The sequence below is a fragment of the Leopardus geoffroyi genome, chromosome D1, assembly GCF_018350155.1.
Source record: "Leopardus geoffroyi isolate Oge1 chromosome D1, O.geoffroyi_Oge1_pat1.0, whole genome shotgun sequence".
Lineage (NCBI taxonomy): Eukaryota > Metazoa > Chordata > Mammalia > Carnivora > Felidae > Leopardus > Leopardus geoffroyi.
Window position 1 is genome coordinate 102,727,442 of NC_059329.1, and position 16,369 is coordinate 102,743,810.

At 51.1% G+C, this 16,369-nt stretch overlaps 1 protein-coding gene across 4 annotated transcripts; it reads right to left on the reverse strand.

Annotated features, from left to right (window-relative positions):
- Positions 1-1,032: 1,032 nt before the first annotated feature.
- On the reverse strand, positions 1,033-15,960 carry UBE2L6 (ubiquitin conjugating enzyme E2 L6). Of its 4 annotated transcripts, XM_045485277.1 has the most exons (6): positions 15,417-15,552; positions 12,521-12,530; positions 11,676-11,767; positions 11,371-11,466; positions 3,802-3,988; positions 1,033-1,776 (listed from the first exon to the last, which is right to left on the reverse strand). In XM_045485277.1, the coding sequence occupies exons 1-6, from the start codon at positions 15,441-15,443 to the stop codon at positions 1,625-1,627; spliced, it is 564 nt and encodes a 187-aa protein (XP_045341233.1). In that variant the 5' UTR covers positions 15,444-15,552; the 3' UTR covers positions 1,033-1,624. The 4 variants fall into 4 exon arrangements, with proteins under 4 accessions (XP_045341233.1, XP_045341232.1, XP_045341234.1 ...); XM_045485276.1 differs by lacking the exon at positions 12,521-12,530 and having other exon boundaries at positions 15,417-15,960; XM_045485278.1 differs by lacking the exons at positions 11,676-11,767; positions 12,521-12,530 and having other exon boundaries at positions 15,417-15,549.
- Positions 15,961-16,369: the final 409 nt, after the last annotated feature.

Genomic DNA, 16,369 nt, shown 5'->3' on the forward strand with positions numbered 1-16,369 from the left:
TGGGCCTCAGTTGCCTCATCTGTAAAGTGGGGGCATGTTGATGGCCTAGTCCCTCATGGCCAGCTTTGCCCACAGTGTTTGGGGTTACGTGAAGCTCGAAGCCCAGAGAGCCACCAGTTCTGGGGAACAGGGCCACACCTTTTCGTAGATGGAGCTAACCCTCCGCCTCACCTTCTCCTGAGGAAACCACACCATCCTCTCAATAAACACTCAGCTGGTCTCCAAATTCATCTGTGACTTTAATGGCTGGACAAGCAGATGGTTTCTGTGGTCATCCCGGACTGGAAGCTGGAGGGCTTCCTCCCAGGCTGAAGCCTGGCCCCCAGAAACTGGTAACCTAATGGGATTGCATGTGGGGCGCCTGAGTGGCTCAGTCGGTTGAGCATCCGACTTTGGTTCAGGTTGTGATCTTGCAGTTCGTGAGTTCAAGCCCTGCATCGGGCTCTCTGCTGTCCGTGTAGAGCCCGCTTCAGATCCTCTGTCCCTCTCTCTCTCTCTGCACCTCCTCCGTTCTCTCTCTCACCCTCTCTCTGTCTCAAATTAAAGAAATTTTTTTTTTTTAATTTTTTTTTTCAACGTTTATTTATTTTTGGGACAGAGAGAGACACAGCATGAATGGGGGAGGGGCAGAGAGAGAGGGAGACACAGAATCGGAAACAGGCTCCAGGCTCTGAGCCATCAGCCCAGAGCCCGACGCGGGGCTCGAACTCACGGACGGCAAGATCGTGACCTGGCTGAAGTCAGACGCTTAACCGACTGCGCCACCCAGGCGCCCCTAAATTAAAGAAATTTTAAAAACACAAACCATATAGTCAGGGACGCCTGAGGGACGCCTGGGCGGCTCAGTCAGTTAAGCGCCTGACTTCGGGCCAGGTCACGATGTCACAGTTTGTGAGTTCAAAGCCCCACTTCAGGCTCTCTGCTGTCAGCATAGAGCCTCAGATCTCTGTCACCTTCTCCCTCTGCCCCTCCCCGCCTCTCAAAAATAAACATTAAAAAATATCACACTATAAAAAAAACCACATAGTCAGATTTCTGGATAGAGATTAGATTCTTCACTTCATGATTCATCAGGGGAAAAGGAAAGGTTTCGCGCATAAATCTAGAAATGAAGTACCTATTAGCAGTCTGGCTGACTTCAAATACTCAATAAACAAATCACTCAAGTGTAAATATGATTCTCTCCAAGTGCCCTGCCCCCCCTCCATACTCCTCACATCCCCTCTGCCCCTCTGCCTGGGCCCTAGGGGGATGCGAGGCGGCTCTAGGCTCACTTCCTACCAGCTGGCCTGAAGGCGACGTGTGTCTGTGAGACCACGGAGCCCTGGAGAGCTGGCCTGTAATTGCACAAACGTGAACTCGTCTGCCTCTGGGGCAGAGAAAGAGCAGGAAAAGCACACTGTGGCCAGGTGAACGTGGGAATGGGTCCATGCCACACACACACACACACACACACACACACACACACACAGGCTAATGACTAGCTACTTAAGAAGGAAAACATGGAACAAATGAGAGGAGGCTCCAGCCGCACCCCTCCCCCCTGCCCCAGCCCCCCACAGCTTCCATGAAATGTCCGCCCGTCACACAGAGAGGATCCGGCAAAGAGAGGGGTCAGAACCAGTTAGGAGGGCCGGTCGACTCCATACTTGAGGGTGAACTCCCTGGCCTCCCTGTGGAACAGCTCCGGATCTTGCTTCAGTAGGTCTGCGAGCTCCAACCGGACCGGCTGCCCCAGGTCTGGTCTGTTCACCAGCACGTTGAGGGCCTCCAAGACTGGGGAGAGAAGCCAGGTCAGGACATCAGGACGGAGAGAAAAATCCTGGGAAGGAGGCGATGGCAGCCCCCTCCCAGATCCCCTGGCACCTCCACGCTCAGTCCGTGGGGGACCCCAAGGAGGTCGATTTCTTAGGATGATGACATTACAACCAAGTTAAAAGCCCCTCATTCCTCACTGATGGTGCCCAAAGCCCTGTCTGGCTAGGTCAGTGCTTTTCAAACCATGTTCCATGGCTTCATAGAAACGTCTCATCGTGGGGGTCAATGAGATAAATGGGGTTTCTGTTTCCAACAAGAGCCGCCCTGTTCTTCTGTTTGATATTAAGATTCCAAATAGCCCTAAGTCGGGCTCCACGCTGACAGTACGTCGCCCGCTTGGGATTCTCTCTCTCCCTCTCTCTCTGCCTCTCCTCTGCTTGCTCTCTTTCTCTCTCAAAATAAATGAAATAAAAAAAATTTTTTAAAAAAGAATTCCAAGGGGTGCCTGGGTGGCTCAGTCGGTTGGGCGTCCAACTTCGGCTCAGGTCACGATCTCGCGGTCCGTGAGTTCGAGCCCCGCGTTGGGCTCTGGGCTGACAGCTCGGAGCCTGGAGCCTGTTTCAGATTCTGTGTCTCCCTCTCTCTAACCCTCCCCCGTTCATGCTCTCTCTCTGTCTCAAAAATAAATAAACGTTAAAAAAAAAATTTTTAAAAGGATTCCAAATAAATCAACTTTTATTTGGGAAAAGGGGTTCAGAGGCTCCAGACTGTAAAGTGCTATTGCCCCGTGGCTCCTAACCTTTCACGGATGGCTCTGGGAACCAGGAGAAGGCGGTGGGCTATCTCTCGAGGCACATGCACGTGTGAATACGTGCCAACATGCAGTTCTAAGTTAAGAGTGCTGCACAGACCCCCTGAAGCTCACCCAAGGACCACTCCTCCTCCCCACCGTGCCCCGCCCCCCGGGACCTTGTTTCTAAGGCTAAGAACTCCTGAGCTGGTCCAGGGGCACCTGAGTGGCTCAGTTGGTTAACCGTCCAACTTCGGCTCTGGTTGTGATCTCACGGTTCGTGGGTTCGAGCCCCACGTCGGGCTCTGTGCTGACAGCTCAGAGCCTGGAGCCTGCTTCAGATTCTGTGTCTCCCTCTCTCTCTGCCCCTCCCCCACTCATGTTCTGTTTCTATCAAAAATGAATAAATGTTAAAAAAAAATTTTAAATAAACACTAAAAAAACAAACAAAAAAAAGAATTCCTGAGTTGGTTCACGCACCGATGACGTTCACAGACACTATAGAAATGCACTGTCCAATATGGTAGCCACTAGCCACATGCAGATCTCTAAATTGAAAGGAATTAAAATGAACTGCAATCAGGAATTCAGGTCAGTCGCAGGACCACACTTCAGGTGCTCCATCGCCACCTGTCGCAGAGGCTAGGGAAGTGGACAGGGCAGCCATGGATCATTTCCGTCACTACAGAAAGTTCTGCAGGGTAGTGCTGGTCTAGAGTCAGCCAAGCCCGGCTGTGAGTCCCAGCTCTGCCACTTGCCAGCGGGACGACCACAGGCCAGTGCTTCACTTACCACAGGCCTCACTGTGCTCATCTATGCAATGGGCAATGCGAGCACTCCGTATGGGGCTGCTGGGGGACTGGATGAAGGTGGTGTGTGAAGCTCCTAGCACAGGGCAGAAAGCATTTAATCCACACGTACTACCATTACTGGGCCAATCCCCTCAACTGTCATTTAGGGCTCTGAGCCTGCGAAGGAGCAGACCTCAGCAAGGTCCGCAGACAGAGCAACAGAGCCCGTCCCTCCCAGACCCGTGGCCACGCTGCTCTGTCCCACCTGCCCAGGTAGAAAGCCGAGGCAGGACCAGGTCAGCAGGCCCAGGATCTCAGGATGCATCCCTTCTATCTGAAGACAGACTCAGCTGAGACCCGCCATTTTTATTTCCCCTCTTTGGGGCGTTTTCTGATTCAAAATCAGTCCCATCACCTCTCCTCCAGGATCAGACCCTCCCGTTAGGCGAGGCCCAGCCCCACCTTGGCAGGTCTTGGTGTAAGGACTCCAGTTCTCCTTGCTGATGATGGGCAGGCAAACCTCTCCGTTGTGGCCCACGTTGGGGTGGTAGATCCTGGTGGTGAATGTCACCGTAGGGGGCTTGAACGGATAGTCCTCAGGGAAGTTGATGCGCAGGTGGAAAGCCTTGAGGTTGTAGGGTGGCTTCTCCTGCGCAAGAGAAGGGGTGAAGCTCTGTTCCAGCACACATCTGCTCTGAAAAGCCTGTTTTCCTCCCGGGGCCTTGGTCTGGTGGCCCCTCTCACGGCCTCGCCACCGGACTCCGAGGAGTCCTCTGTGGCACGCCCAGGTGGGACCATGAACGGACACGGGTGGCTCCTGTACTCACTGGGCAACTGAGCCGCGGATTAGTGGAGTCACAAAAGAACACTGGCCTGGGAGTCACCAAAGTCCCACCCTGGCTCTTTCTGTGCAACAACTGTGGGCCAGCCACCTCCCACCTTTGGGCCTCAGCTTCCTCGTTCGAAAACGGGGTCACATTTGACTAGGACTATCTCAGCTCTTTTTTTTTTTCAATGGATAATTAATTTCTGTCCATTTCTATTGAAAAAGAATCGACAAACACGATGGTGTAAGTGGATGGTAAAATGACTACCACCATGGGCTCAGCGAACGTCCGTCTTCTCACACAGATACAATTAAAAAGAAAAGATGGGGCGCCCGGGTGGCTCAGTCGGTTAAGCATCCAACTCTTGGTTTCGCTTCAGGTCATGACTGCATGGTTCATGAGTTTGAGCCCCGCATCCTGCTCTGTGCTGACAGTGCAGAGCCTGCTTGGGATTCTCTCTCTCTCTCTCTCTCTCTCTCTCCCTCTCTCCCTCTCTCTCTGCCCTTCCCCTGCTCTCTAAACAAACAAACAGGGGCGCCTGGGTGGCTTGGTCAGTTAAGTGTCCGACTTCGGCTCAGGTCATGATCTCACGGTCCGTGAGTTTGAGCCCCGCGTCGGGCTCTGTGCTGACAGCTCGGAACCTGGAGCCTGTTTCGGATTCTGTGTCTCCCTCTCTCTCTGCCCCTCCCCTGTTCATGCTCTGCCTCTCTCTGTCTCAAAAATTAATAAACGTTAAAAAAAATAAACAAATAAATAAATAAACTTTTAAAAATTCCATCTATAGATGAGTTCATAGAGAATTTGTCTTTCTCTGCCTGACTCATTTCACTTAGCATAATGCCTTCAAGGTCCGTCCATGACGTCACAAATGGCCATCTCGGCTTCAACGTCTTCATGTTGCAAAAGAAGAATGCAATAGAAGAATGAAGCATGGGAGAAATCATTACTGGGGGGTGCGAAATGGAGAAAATAAGGGGATCATAAGAAGTCAGGGGCTTGGGAATGTAAAATGGTGCAGCCACTGTGGAAAAACGTATGGCAATTCCTCAAAAATCTAAACATAGAGGGGGCGCCTGGGTGGCTCAGTCGGTTAAGCATCCGACTTCGGCTCAGGTCATGATCTCATGGTTCGTGGGTTCGAGCCCCAAGTCGGGCTCTGTTGACAGCTCAGAGCCTGCAGCCTGCTTCGGAACCTGTGTCTCCCTCTCTGTCCCTCCCCTCCTCATGCTCTGTCTCTCTCAAATGGATTAAAAAATTAAAAAAAAAAATCCAAACACAGAATTAGCACGGGATCCATGCTAACAACCCAAATACTCACTGATGGATGAATGCAGAAACAAAATGTGGCATACATGTACAATGGAATATTATTCACCCTTAAAAAGGAATGAAATTCTGACGTGTGCCCCAACATGGATGAACTTTGAAGACATTATGCTAAGTGAAACAAGCTAGAGAAAAAAGAACAAATACTGTATGACTCCACTTACGTGAGGTACCCAGAATAGTCAGATTCACAGCCATAAAATAGAAAATGAGATGCCAGGTGATGGGGCGGGGCGGGGGGAGAGGGAATGGGGAGTCAGTGTTTCATGGGTACAGAGTTTCGGAAGGGGAAGATGAAAACGTTCTGGAGGTGGGTGATGGGGACAGTTGCACAACAATGCAATGGGGTTAGTGCCCCTGAACTGTAAACATAAAAAGGGTAAATATTGTTATTGTGTACTTTACCATAATAAAAAAATTTTACAGAAAGAAAGAACTCGGGGGCTGGAGTGACTGGGGGTTAGGGGTAGCCAGGGGCCAGTAGAAGACCCTCCAGACTTTGAGCAACCTGAAAAACTTTCCTGGGTGCCTATTCTGTGCCACCTTGTGTTAAGAGCTTGACAAACATTAGTCCATGCAGCGGAGGGCAGGGGTTCCATGGACTTTGGAGCCACGGTATGAATATTGGCTCTGCCACTCTAGCTGTGTGACCTTAGGCAAGTAACTTAACCTCTGTGCTTCCCTATGACAATAATAGGCTTCTTCATACAGCTTATGTGAGAACTAAATGAGTTAATTTATGTTAAGGGCTTAGAACAGCACATGGAAAGCACTATCTGTGTGTCAGTAGGTAATACAGTAGGTATTATGAAAACTCACCACTATTAGCATCTACATTTTCAGATGAGGAAGCTCAAGTTCAATGTCTTGTAACTTGCCCAGGGCCCCAGTGGAGTGCTGGAGGGGAACCCAGAATTGCCAACTCTATGTCTCCACATGTGAGCACTAGTCTACACCCCTAGAAGGGGGGAGCCCCAGAACTCGGGTGACCCCAGCACAGAGTCCAGGGGCTTCCGGCTGCTTCCAAAGCTCCAGATCCTTTCAGAGCCTTCGTTACTGAGAAGACAGGACAAGGACATATGGATGTAAGCCCACAGTCAAAGTCTTAAGAGAACTCCTCTTAGTTAGCAGAGGGCAAAGGGGAGCCATAGGGGTCTTGGGTGTGTCTGAGATAAGAGATGGGGCAACTGTATAGGGCAGGTAAGGAAAATGGCTCAGCTTTTCATTCTTGATGATAAGAGACCAAGGCCTGTGCAGTGGAGACAGAGCCGAGCATGAGGCCTCAGAAAAGGATGGGAGAATGTCCATGTGTCCTGTCTGCAGGGTTGCATGCTGGGCTTCCTGGGTCTTAACAGAGGAGCCTTGGACTTGAAGGCCCTGGGAGCCCACCCCAGCTCTGCCTCAAGCCCACCATGTGGTTTTGAGCTCCTCCAGGAATCGGGATCCTCATCTGTAAAATGAAGAAGCTGGGCCACCCCGAGGGCTTTCATACTATACCTTAGGGTCAGCTGAGAAAGTCTGATTTCCTTCTAGGCTTTCGGTTTATTTTTCATTATTTTTTTTTTAAGTTTACTTTATTTGAGAGAGAGAGAGAGCGAACGTCAGAGAGAGAGGAGAGAGAGAGAGAATCCCAAGCAGGCTCCCCACTGTCAGCGCAGACCCCCATGTGAGGCTCGATCTCACCAACTGTGGGATCATGACCCAAGCTGAGATCAAGAGTCAGGTACTTAGCCAACTGAGCCACCCAGGTGCCCCTGAGTTTGGGGCTTAAAAAAAGCACTCGGCTATTCTTCCAGCTCTGCCACCTTATTCTTTTTTTTTTTTTTTTTTTGCAAAAAAAAATTCATTGCTAAGTGCTTAGAGAAGAGTTGGTGTTTTATAGGTGTTGGCCAACTGTCTCACTGGAAGGGGGCTTCTTTGCTGAAGCTGTGGAGAATTGAACTTTAGTCTCAACAAAACTGCCATTGGATAAAAGTATTATGAAAACTCACCACTATCAGCATCTATTATATATTATATTATATTATATTATATTATATTATATTATAATATTATATATTATATTAATACTATTATATTATACTACTATTATGTCATTTTGGCAGCACTGATAATTGGAAGCTAATCATAAACTTATTTTGTTCTGCGTCAATATCCTAAGAGCCCTAGAATTTTTTTTTCCAACCTCAAAAGTGATCCTATTTTAGCCATTAGTAAATCATAGAAAAGTCAGTATCCTGCCACCTTATTCTGTGTGACCTTCTGTGTGACAAGTTACTCAACCGCCTCAGCCTCCATTTCCCCAACCCTAAAAAGATGTCAGTCTTCCTCACAGAGCGGTTGAGAGGGCTCAGTACGACTGCTCAGGCAATGCCCTGGAAACAGGGCTCGGTCCACAGTGGGTAATGAATGGCAACTCTTACTATTAGCTTTCAAAAGCTCATCCCGCTGTCAGCTTCCGTGATAAGAGGTGACAGGTGGGGCCACCTTGGTGAGCGTGTATACGGAGACTGAGCTTTTTTTTTTTTTTTTTTTTTTTTTTTTTTTAATTTTTTTTTTTCAACGTTTATTTATTTTTGGGACAGAGAGAGACAGAGCATGAACAGGGGAGGGGCAGAGAGAGAGGGAGACACAGAATCGGAAACAGGCTCCAGGCTCTGAGCCATCAGCCCAGAGCCCGACGCGGGGCTCGAACTCACGGACCGCGAGATCGTGACCTGGCTGAAGTCGGACGCTTAACCGACTGCGCCACCCAGGCGCCCCGAGACTGAGCTTTTAAGGGACAATCTGTCAGCTCATCCCACAGACCTGTCTGGGTTCTCCTTCCCCTGCCCTCCAACCATTCCTCCTTTACGGCTTCATCAGGCACCTCTGGGCCCCCTTAGCTGGCTGTTCTGCATCAGCCTTTGGTCCCCCAATCCCAAGTGTTGACAGTGACAAAAATGTCTTTTGTTATGTTAATGAGCTAGCTTTGGAAGCACCTAAGGAGGGGGGCTATAGTTGGGGGAACCAACCAGGGGGTTAGAGGGTTGGAGGGGAGAAGGGCTAGAGTTCAGTCACCAAAGGCCAAAGATTTAATCAATCATGCTTACGTAATAAAGCCTCTGTGAAAACCCAGAAGGGCAGGGTTCAGAGAGCTTCTGGGCTGGTGAACGCGTGCTGGCTTGGGGAGATGGCGTGTCCAGAGAGGGCACGGAAGCCCCGCGCCCTTCCCCCATCTTGCACTGGCAATCTAGCAAGTAAAATGCTTCTGAGTTCTGTGAGCCGCCCTAGCAAATTAAGTGAACCTGAAGAAGGGGTCATGGGAGCCTCTGATTTATAACCATTCAGTCAGAAGCAACCGGGACTTGGGACTGACATCTGAGGGGAGGAGGGGGAGGGTGTGTAAAAGGGACAGTCATGTGGAACCCAGCCTTTAATCTGTGGGATCCAATGCTATCTCCAGGGTAGATGGAGTCAGAAGTGAGTTAAATAGTAGGACACAGGACATCCAGGGGCGCCTGGGTGGCTCAGCTGGTTAAGCGTCCGACTCTTGATTTCAGCTCAGGTCATGATCTCATGGTTGGTGGGTTCAAGCTCCTAGTTGGGCTCTGTGCTTGCAGTGCGGGACTTGCTTGGGATTCTCTCTCTCCTTCTCTCTCTGCTCCTCCCCTGTTCGCACTCTCTGCCTCTCTCTAAATAAATAAGCATTAAAACATGATTTTGGGAGGGCGCCTGGGTGGCTCAGTTGGTGAAGCGTCCAACTTCGGCTCAGGTCATGATCTTGTGGTTCACAGGTTCGAGCCCTGCATCGGGCTCCGTGCTTCTGTCTCCCTCTCTCTCTGCCCCTCCCCTGCTCATACTCTGTCTCTCTCTCTCTCTCTCAAAAATAAATAAAACATTTTAAAAATTCTAAAAATATTTTTTTTTTATTTTTTTAACTTTTTAAATTTATTTTTGAGACGGAGAGAGACAGAGCATGAGTGGGGGAGGGGCAGAGACAGAGGGAGACACAGAATCGGAGGTAGGCTCCAGGCTCCGAGCCATCAGCCCAGAGCCCGACGCGGGGCTCGAACTCACAGACCGTGAGATCGTGACCTGAGCTGAAGTCGGACGCTTAACCGACTGAGCCACCCAGGCGCCCCTAAAAATATTGTTTTTAATAGTAGGACACCCAGCTTGCTTGGGTGTCCTAAGAATTGCTTGGAGGTGGGGCAGAGACACCCCTCCACACGATGGAATTGTGCTCAGACCAGAAGACGCCCCACCTTGGTCTTGCCGACTGTGATTTCACAGTATTCTCTGAAATGTGACGTCCCCCAGGTGTCCCTGTCGCCCACCTTCTGCCTTCTCACCCGCTCCTCCACCTTTACTCTCATCCACCTCAGAGCTAACCTCCCTGGGGCATCTAATCAGTCCCTGGAGCACCTTCTAGCACCTTCTTCCTCTGGCCCCTGAGGCCCAGAGCAGCTGTCCTCACTCCAAGCCAGGTAAATGGATTGCTTCAACCTAGCAGCCCACTGGACACGACCGAGGTTCATATGTTGCCCCGAGTCAAGCCTTTCCCTATTTTTCAGGACTACAGGCCAGTTGAAAGAGAAGAGGGCACAATCCAGGCCATTGCACTGTCAGTAAAAAGACCAAATCTTAAATAATCAAATGAATGGTTCTTTTATCTTCCAAAGAGCTAATGACAAGTTTCACTGTTTTAATTTTTATGTCCATGTAACTAAAGATGTATAGATGACTCTCCCACAGAAAAGATCTTCAGTCTATTAATAATAAAAGAGAAATCCTGCATGCAGATTGGTCCACTAGAATATTATTTTCAGGGGGAGATTTTACTGAGAGAGATCTAATAAATGGAGACAAATCAGAATGGTAAAGATGAGTTATCTATGTCGTCATATGTAACAACAGTTGTCCTACCGTTATATTATTGTATACCTGGAACTAATATACCACTGTAGGTTAACTATGCTAGAATAAAAAAGAAATAGTTGTCTGAAATATGATCTTTAAATTTATTTCTGGGGGACGCCTGGGTGGCTCAGTTGGTTAAGCATCCAACTTTGGCTCAGGTCATGATCTCGTGGTTTGTGAGTTCGAGCCCCGCATCGGGCTCCGTGCTGAAGCTCAGAGCCTGGAGGCTGCTTCGGATTCTGTGTCTCCGTCTCTCTCTCCTCCTCCCCCACTCATGCTCTCTCTCCCTCTCTCAAAAATAAATACACATTAAACAAAATTTTTTAAAAAGACTATCAATTAAAAAAGACATTAATTTTTTTTTAATTTACTTATTTATTTGGAGGTAGAGAGTGTGCGTAGACGAGGGGCAGAGAGAGAGGGAGAGATAGAGAAGCCCAAGCAGGCTCCGCACTGTCAGCAGAGAGTCCTGTGTGAGGCTCAAACCCACAAACCGTGAGATCATGTCCTGAGCCGAAATCAAGAGTCGGACACTCAACCAACTGAGCCACCCCGGCACCCCAGGAATATGACCTTTAAAAGAAAACAAAATACATTTTGGGTTTGAAGGAGCAAATTCTACCAACTACGAACAGGAACTTTATCCCCAGCCTCCGACAAAGGTCCAAGAGATCTTTTCTTTCTTCTTTTGATGCTGTTTGTCTGTTGTAGCTTCTTGGTGGGCTTGGTGACGGGTTGTCACCGGGTGGGCTTGTCCTACGGGTTTGAGGACAGGCTCTCCTACCAGATCCAAAAATCTTTTAACCTCTTCATCGGTCTGCTCTGACCTCAGAAGCAATCAATCCAGAGACCTCCTCTACCAACGACTGACCTCCAGTTACAAAAAGGACTCCACGACAGGGGAAGTTCTCACCCAGTCCTCCGCCTCCCTGCCCTGTCACCCTAATCAAAGGCCATGATCCCCGGGGACACTCACAGGCAGGAGGAGGGCGTGCCACACCAGGACATCGGCATCATGGCTGAACAGGTTCCGTAGGTACCGGGGAAGCTTTGCCTGGAGACTCTCCAGCTCCTGCAGGGGATGCATCAGTGAGCAGCTTGCCGGTCTCCCCTACTTCAGCCCCCCACCTCCCTGTCCCAGCAGCGAGCTGTCCCAAGTTTCAAAAAGGACACCCTCAGGGGCAGAAACCGGCGAAGTCAGAGCCCTCAACTACTGAGCACTCAGAATGTGTCAGGCACAGCGCTATGTGCTTTAAGTGACTTATCCTACTTCAGGCTCACCAAGCTCTGTAGGTACTGGGTGGGAGGAAGGTGCAGATCGCTGCTTCCAGATGTTACCACTTGGGAGTAAACTGTCTTCAGAGCCTTTCTTCCTGAAACCAAGATACCACCTGACCTCTGTCATCTCGCTGTCTTCCTGAAAGGTCCTAACTCTCTCCCTCCCTCCCTTCTCACAGCATGCACTGCGTGTCTGGCATGACGACAGGCCCTTACAGTGCTCAGAGTGGACAGCAAAGACAAAGTCCTCCAGACCAGGCCTGCGGAAGGAGGACGGTTCAGGCAGACTGCAGCAGAGAAACACATCACGCAGAGAAACAAGGGGACAAGGAGTGACTCACCCCGTCCCCTAGAGAGGTAGCCCAGATACCCGGACATCAGCGGATTCTCCCTACAGCCCTTTACGGAGCATCCTCTAGCGACACTTGAGTAAGAACGGCCCAGCCCTCGAGAACTTTGCTGGAGTGATGGCAGAAAGGTGAATGTGACTATGTGAATAATGGGTACGGACACATAATAGGGAAGAGGACAGGGGAGCGGGAAGGTTTCGCAGAGGGTGCCACTGTGCCAGGCCATGCAGGGAAGGGGACAGGCACCAAGGCAGAGGCCTGGTCAGAGCAAAGATACAGTGTGTTCCATGCAAGCTCAATAGTTATTGATGGAAAAGCGATCCACGGTCAAGTACATCGGAAAGCACAAAGCTAAACAGATTCCTTTACTGCAGGACATCCCAGAGCCTTCAATGTGCTATTGTGCATCACAAATCTCCAAGCTGTGTGCCCACAGCATGCAGAACTTCTCAAACACATCGACCAAGGAACCCGTCTCCTCTTCGGGGGTCAATAGACTTTTTTTTTTCTTTGAAAACAAAACAATAACAATAACAGATAAGAAGACATTCAAGGGCAAGGTCATATGCCTCTGGAACAGCAAATGGGTATAAACCATTGGTTGTCAACTGGGGGCCGTTTGACCCCACACCCCCAGCGGACACTAGGCAATGCCTAGGCCTTTTTTTTTTTTTTTTTTTAAAGGAGGCTTCATAGCCAGTGCAGAGCCCAATGCAGGGCTTGAACTCATGACTCTGAGCTCAAGACCTGAGCTGATGGGGCACCTGGGTGGCTCAGTCAGTTAAGCATCTGACTCTTGATTTTGGTTGGGGCCATGATCTGATGGTTCATGGGATGGAGCCCCCGGTCAGACTCTGTGTTGGCATCGCGGAGCCTGCTTGGGATTCTCTCTCTCCCCCTCTCCTGCCCCTCCCCCGCTCATGCATATGTGCACTTGTGCTCTCTCTTTCTCTTAAAAATAAATTCAAAAAAAAAAAAAAAAAAAAAAGACCTGAGCTGAGATCAAGAGTCGGAACGCTTAACCGACTGAGCCACCAGGCAGCCCTAGAACATTTCTGGTTGTCACACATTGGGGGAGTGATGCCAGCATCTAGTGGGTTGAGGCCAGGGATGCCGACAAACATCTTACAAAGAATTAGCCAGCCCCAGATGTCAACAGTAACGAGGCTGGGAAACTGTGGTATAAACGAAGGTGGCTCAAAACCAGTTCACAGTTTGGGACGGGCTTTTCATACTGTGGACCACGTGAACTTTCTCTGAACCCCCAACACATAAACACAACCCTGGCCCCATCTCCTATCTCTTAGCTAGCCCATACTCTCTATTCATAACAAAAAACTGCTTCTTGTGCCTTCTGCACAGAGTCTCTGATCCCTCACTTATTATATTAAATTTTTTTTAATGTTTACTTATTTTTGAGAGTGAGACAGAGTGCCAGCAAGGGGAAGGGGCAGAGAGTGAGGGAGATACAGACTCTGAAGCAGGCTCCAGGCTCTGAGCTGTCAGCACAGAGCTTGACATAGGGCTCAAACTCACGAGCCCTGAGATTAAGACCTAAGCCAAAGTCAGGTGCTTAACCAACGGAGCCACCCAGGCGCTTCTGACCCCTCATTTATTTTTCACTCCATATTTGCTACCATGAGTCCTAGCTCCAGTATCATCTACGACTCTTTGGCAAGAATGAAGTTCTAGGTCAAACAGAGAAGCTGTGGAATGGACACTTTCCTGACTTTACTATAACTGAGATCATTTGGGACATTTCGTTTCTTCTCTTTTTTTCTTTAATTTTTAAGTGTTTATTTATTTTTGAGAGACAGAGAGAGACAGAGCATGAGTGGGGGAGGGGCAGAGAGAGAGGGAGACACAGAATCCAAAGCAGGATCCGGGCTCTGAGCTGTCGGCAAAGAGCCTGACATCAGGCTCAAACTCACGAACCGCGAGATCGTGACCTGAGCCAAAGTTGGATGCTCGACCAACTGAGCCACCCAGGTGCCCCTTGGGACTTTTCTGTTATAAATGAGTTCTGCCAAAAGATTCTGCAAGCCTGAGGATGTGAAACCCAACCTAGGACACTCAGCTCTTTCTTGAGGCCTATTAGGAAATCACCTGACTCAGAGAAATAGAAACTAAAAGTAATGAGGCCACTGGAAGGGTGTGCAGGTTGGAGCCCTACCAACCTGGACTCCTATCCCAGTCCCATCACTCCTTACTGGGTGACCCTGGACAATCGAGTTATTCTCTCTGAGCCTCCACTTCCTCATCTGTAAAATGGGGGTATACGGCTTCTCTCACAGGGTTGCTGTGAGAATCTGATGAGCTAACGTAAATGCCCAGGCACTTAGCGGTGCCAGTGTGATAAATACCGGCTCCTAGTTCTTTCCCACTTGGCTAGAAAGACCCTTTGCCCCACTTTGTTGCCAACCTCCGGATTTCAGTTCTTCTGGATTGAGCCTACTCTGTGTTCCAACCTGAGACTCTCTAACTCTCAAAGGCAGAGAGGAGAAGGCAGCCCTCTTCACCCCCTTAACCCTGCTCCCACTCTGCATACTGGAAGGGCACTTCCAAGAGAGTCAAAGTCTGGGGCATGTCAGACCCATTTCACCTGACCTCTCTTCCTTCCCCGCCTGTGCCCACCTCCCGGCTACACCCCTTCAAACACCCTGGGTTTTCCCATATCCTGGGGAATTTGACCCTTCCCATCCTTCCAGACCTCATTTCAAATTGTGTCCCTAACTGGAAAGAAAGCTCAAAGGGAGGGGCGATTTTTGCTCATCTCTGCTTCCCTACTTCCTAGAACAGGAGCCAGCACATAACAGGCATTCGACAACATTTGTAGAAGGAATGAGTGCGCACCACCTACTCCGGGACACCTGCCAGCTGCGCCTTGGCATCTTTTCCCCCCGAGAATACCCAGGGAACTTTGTTCCCGATTCCTACTCAACACCCCATACTGGTCGGGACTCTAGAAACATAGGTACCCAATTAAGGGTGGGGCATGAGCTACTCCAAGGCAAAGACCTTGTTCTGGTTATCTCTGTCCCTAACCCCCTCCACTCCAGCAGAGCGCCTGGCTCCTGGAACCTTTCCAGCACCTCAGTGACAAGCAAGCAATTATTATCACAAGTTTCTTGTAGGAGAAAAGAAACCGAAACCAATTCGGGAGGAACCATCCGCATCCCCAGCGCAGCCCAAGGCGCCAGGGACAGCTCCGCTCCATACGCCCCCGCTTCCTCAGACTCCATCTCCTGCCCGTCTCGAAGACCTGCTCCTCCTCCGGGCCAAGCGACGGTAATAGGGACAAATAACCGCGCTTGGAAAGCCGGGGGAGGGATGCAAGGAGCAGGTCACGGGAGGCGAGAGGAGCCGTGAGAGAGGGGTCGCCCGACCTCCTTACCTTCGCCACCCGCTTGCTGGCAGACATCTCGGGACCGAGCGTGGGGGCTTCCGGGCGCGGGGGCTTCCGAGCGCAGCAACAGGACCTCGGCCGGCCAGCGGACTCGGAGCGCACCGCCCCCAGCCACGCCCCCAAGCGCCACGCCCCCAGCCACGCCCCCGCAGCGCAGAGGACTCGGGTTCCCGCCTGCCCGCGCGGAGGGCTGGGCTCCCGTGACCCGCGCGCGCGCGCGCGCGCGCGGCCGGGGGTGCGGCGGGCCCGGGAGCGCGCGGCGTTGCTTGTCCCTCGTGCCCGCTGGGGGGCGCCGTGCACCGGGCGGCGAGCCCCCGGGGGCGCGGCGCCGGTGCGTCCATCCGGGTCCTAGATTGTAGCTCTGCCGCCGGAGGTCGCGCGTGGCCCGGCATCCCCACCGGCGCTTCCATGCCGCCGCCGGGACACCCTTTCCGTGAGTCAGCACGGACTGCTTGAGGTGCCAGCGCAGCCCGGTCGCAGGTCGCCCGAGGCCTCCGCCGTCAGACCGCCGCCCTGAGCCGCTGGAGCGCATTCCCGGGGCCTTCTGGACGAGCTACTTCCCCGCCCTGGGCCCAGTGTTCGTCTCTAAAAATGGGTGGGGGGTGGCGCGGACGACATCCCCTCCAGGGGCCCCCTTCCCTGGCAGCTCGGGTCCTTTGTGGTGTCCGTTCACCGATGGGACCGCGGGGACGCTTCTCCCAGGTGGCGGCTTGGTGCAGAGCACCGCAAGGGGGCGCTGGCGGACCCAGTCCTCGCGCTGTTGGGGTTGCGTTCACAATTCGTTTGGCCCTTGATTAGGTTTAATGTTTAGTGAGGGCCTACTCTTTGCTGATTTGGGGAACAGTTCGGTGGAGGGAGCCCTAAGATGGACTTCAAGAGCGAGGCTCCAGTAGGAGGCCGCTCGGCCTCCCTATACTACCACCGGTCCGTGACAAACGGGC

What these genes read in the sequence shown, in the direction of transcription:
- UBE2L6 (XM_045485276.1), bottom strand. Translation starts at nt 15,960, where the DNA reads ATGCGCTCCAGCGGCTCAGGGCGGCGGTCTGACGGCGGAGGCCTCGGG. An exon ending in CCAGCAAGCGGGTGGCGAAG is followed by an intron (nt 11,768 to 15,416) that starts GTAAGGAGGTCG and finishes TCTTGGTTTCAG; the next exon opens with GAAGAAAGGCTCTGAAGACA. An exon ending in GGCACGCCCTCCTCCTGCCT is followed by an intron (nt 3,989 to 11,370) that starts GTGAGTGTCCCC and finishes TCTCTTGCGCAG; the next exon opens with GAGAAGCCACCCTACAACCT.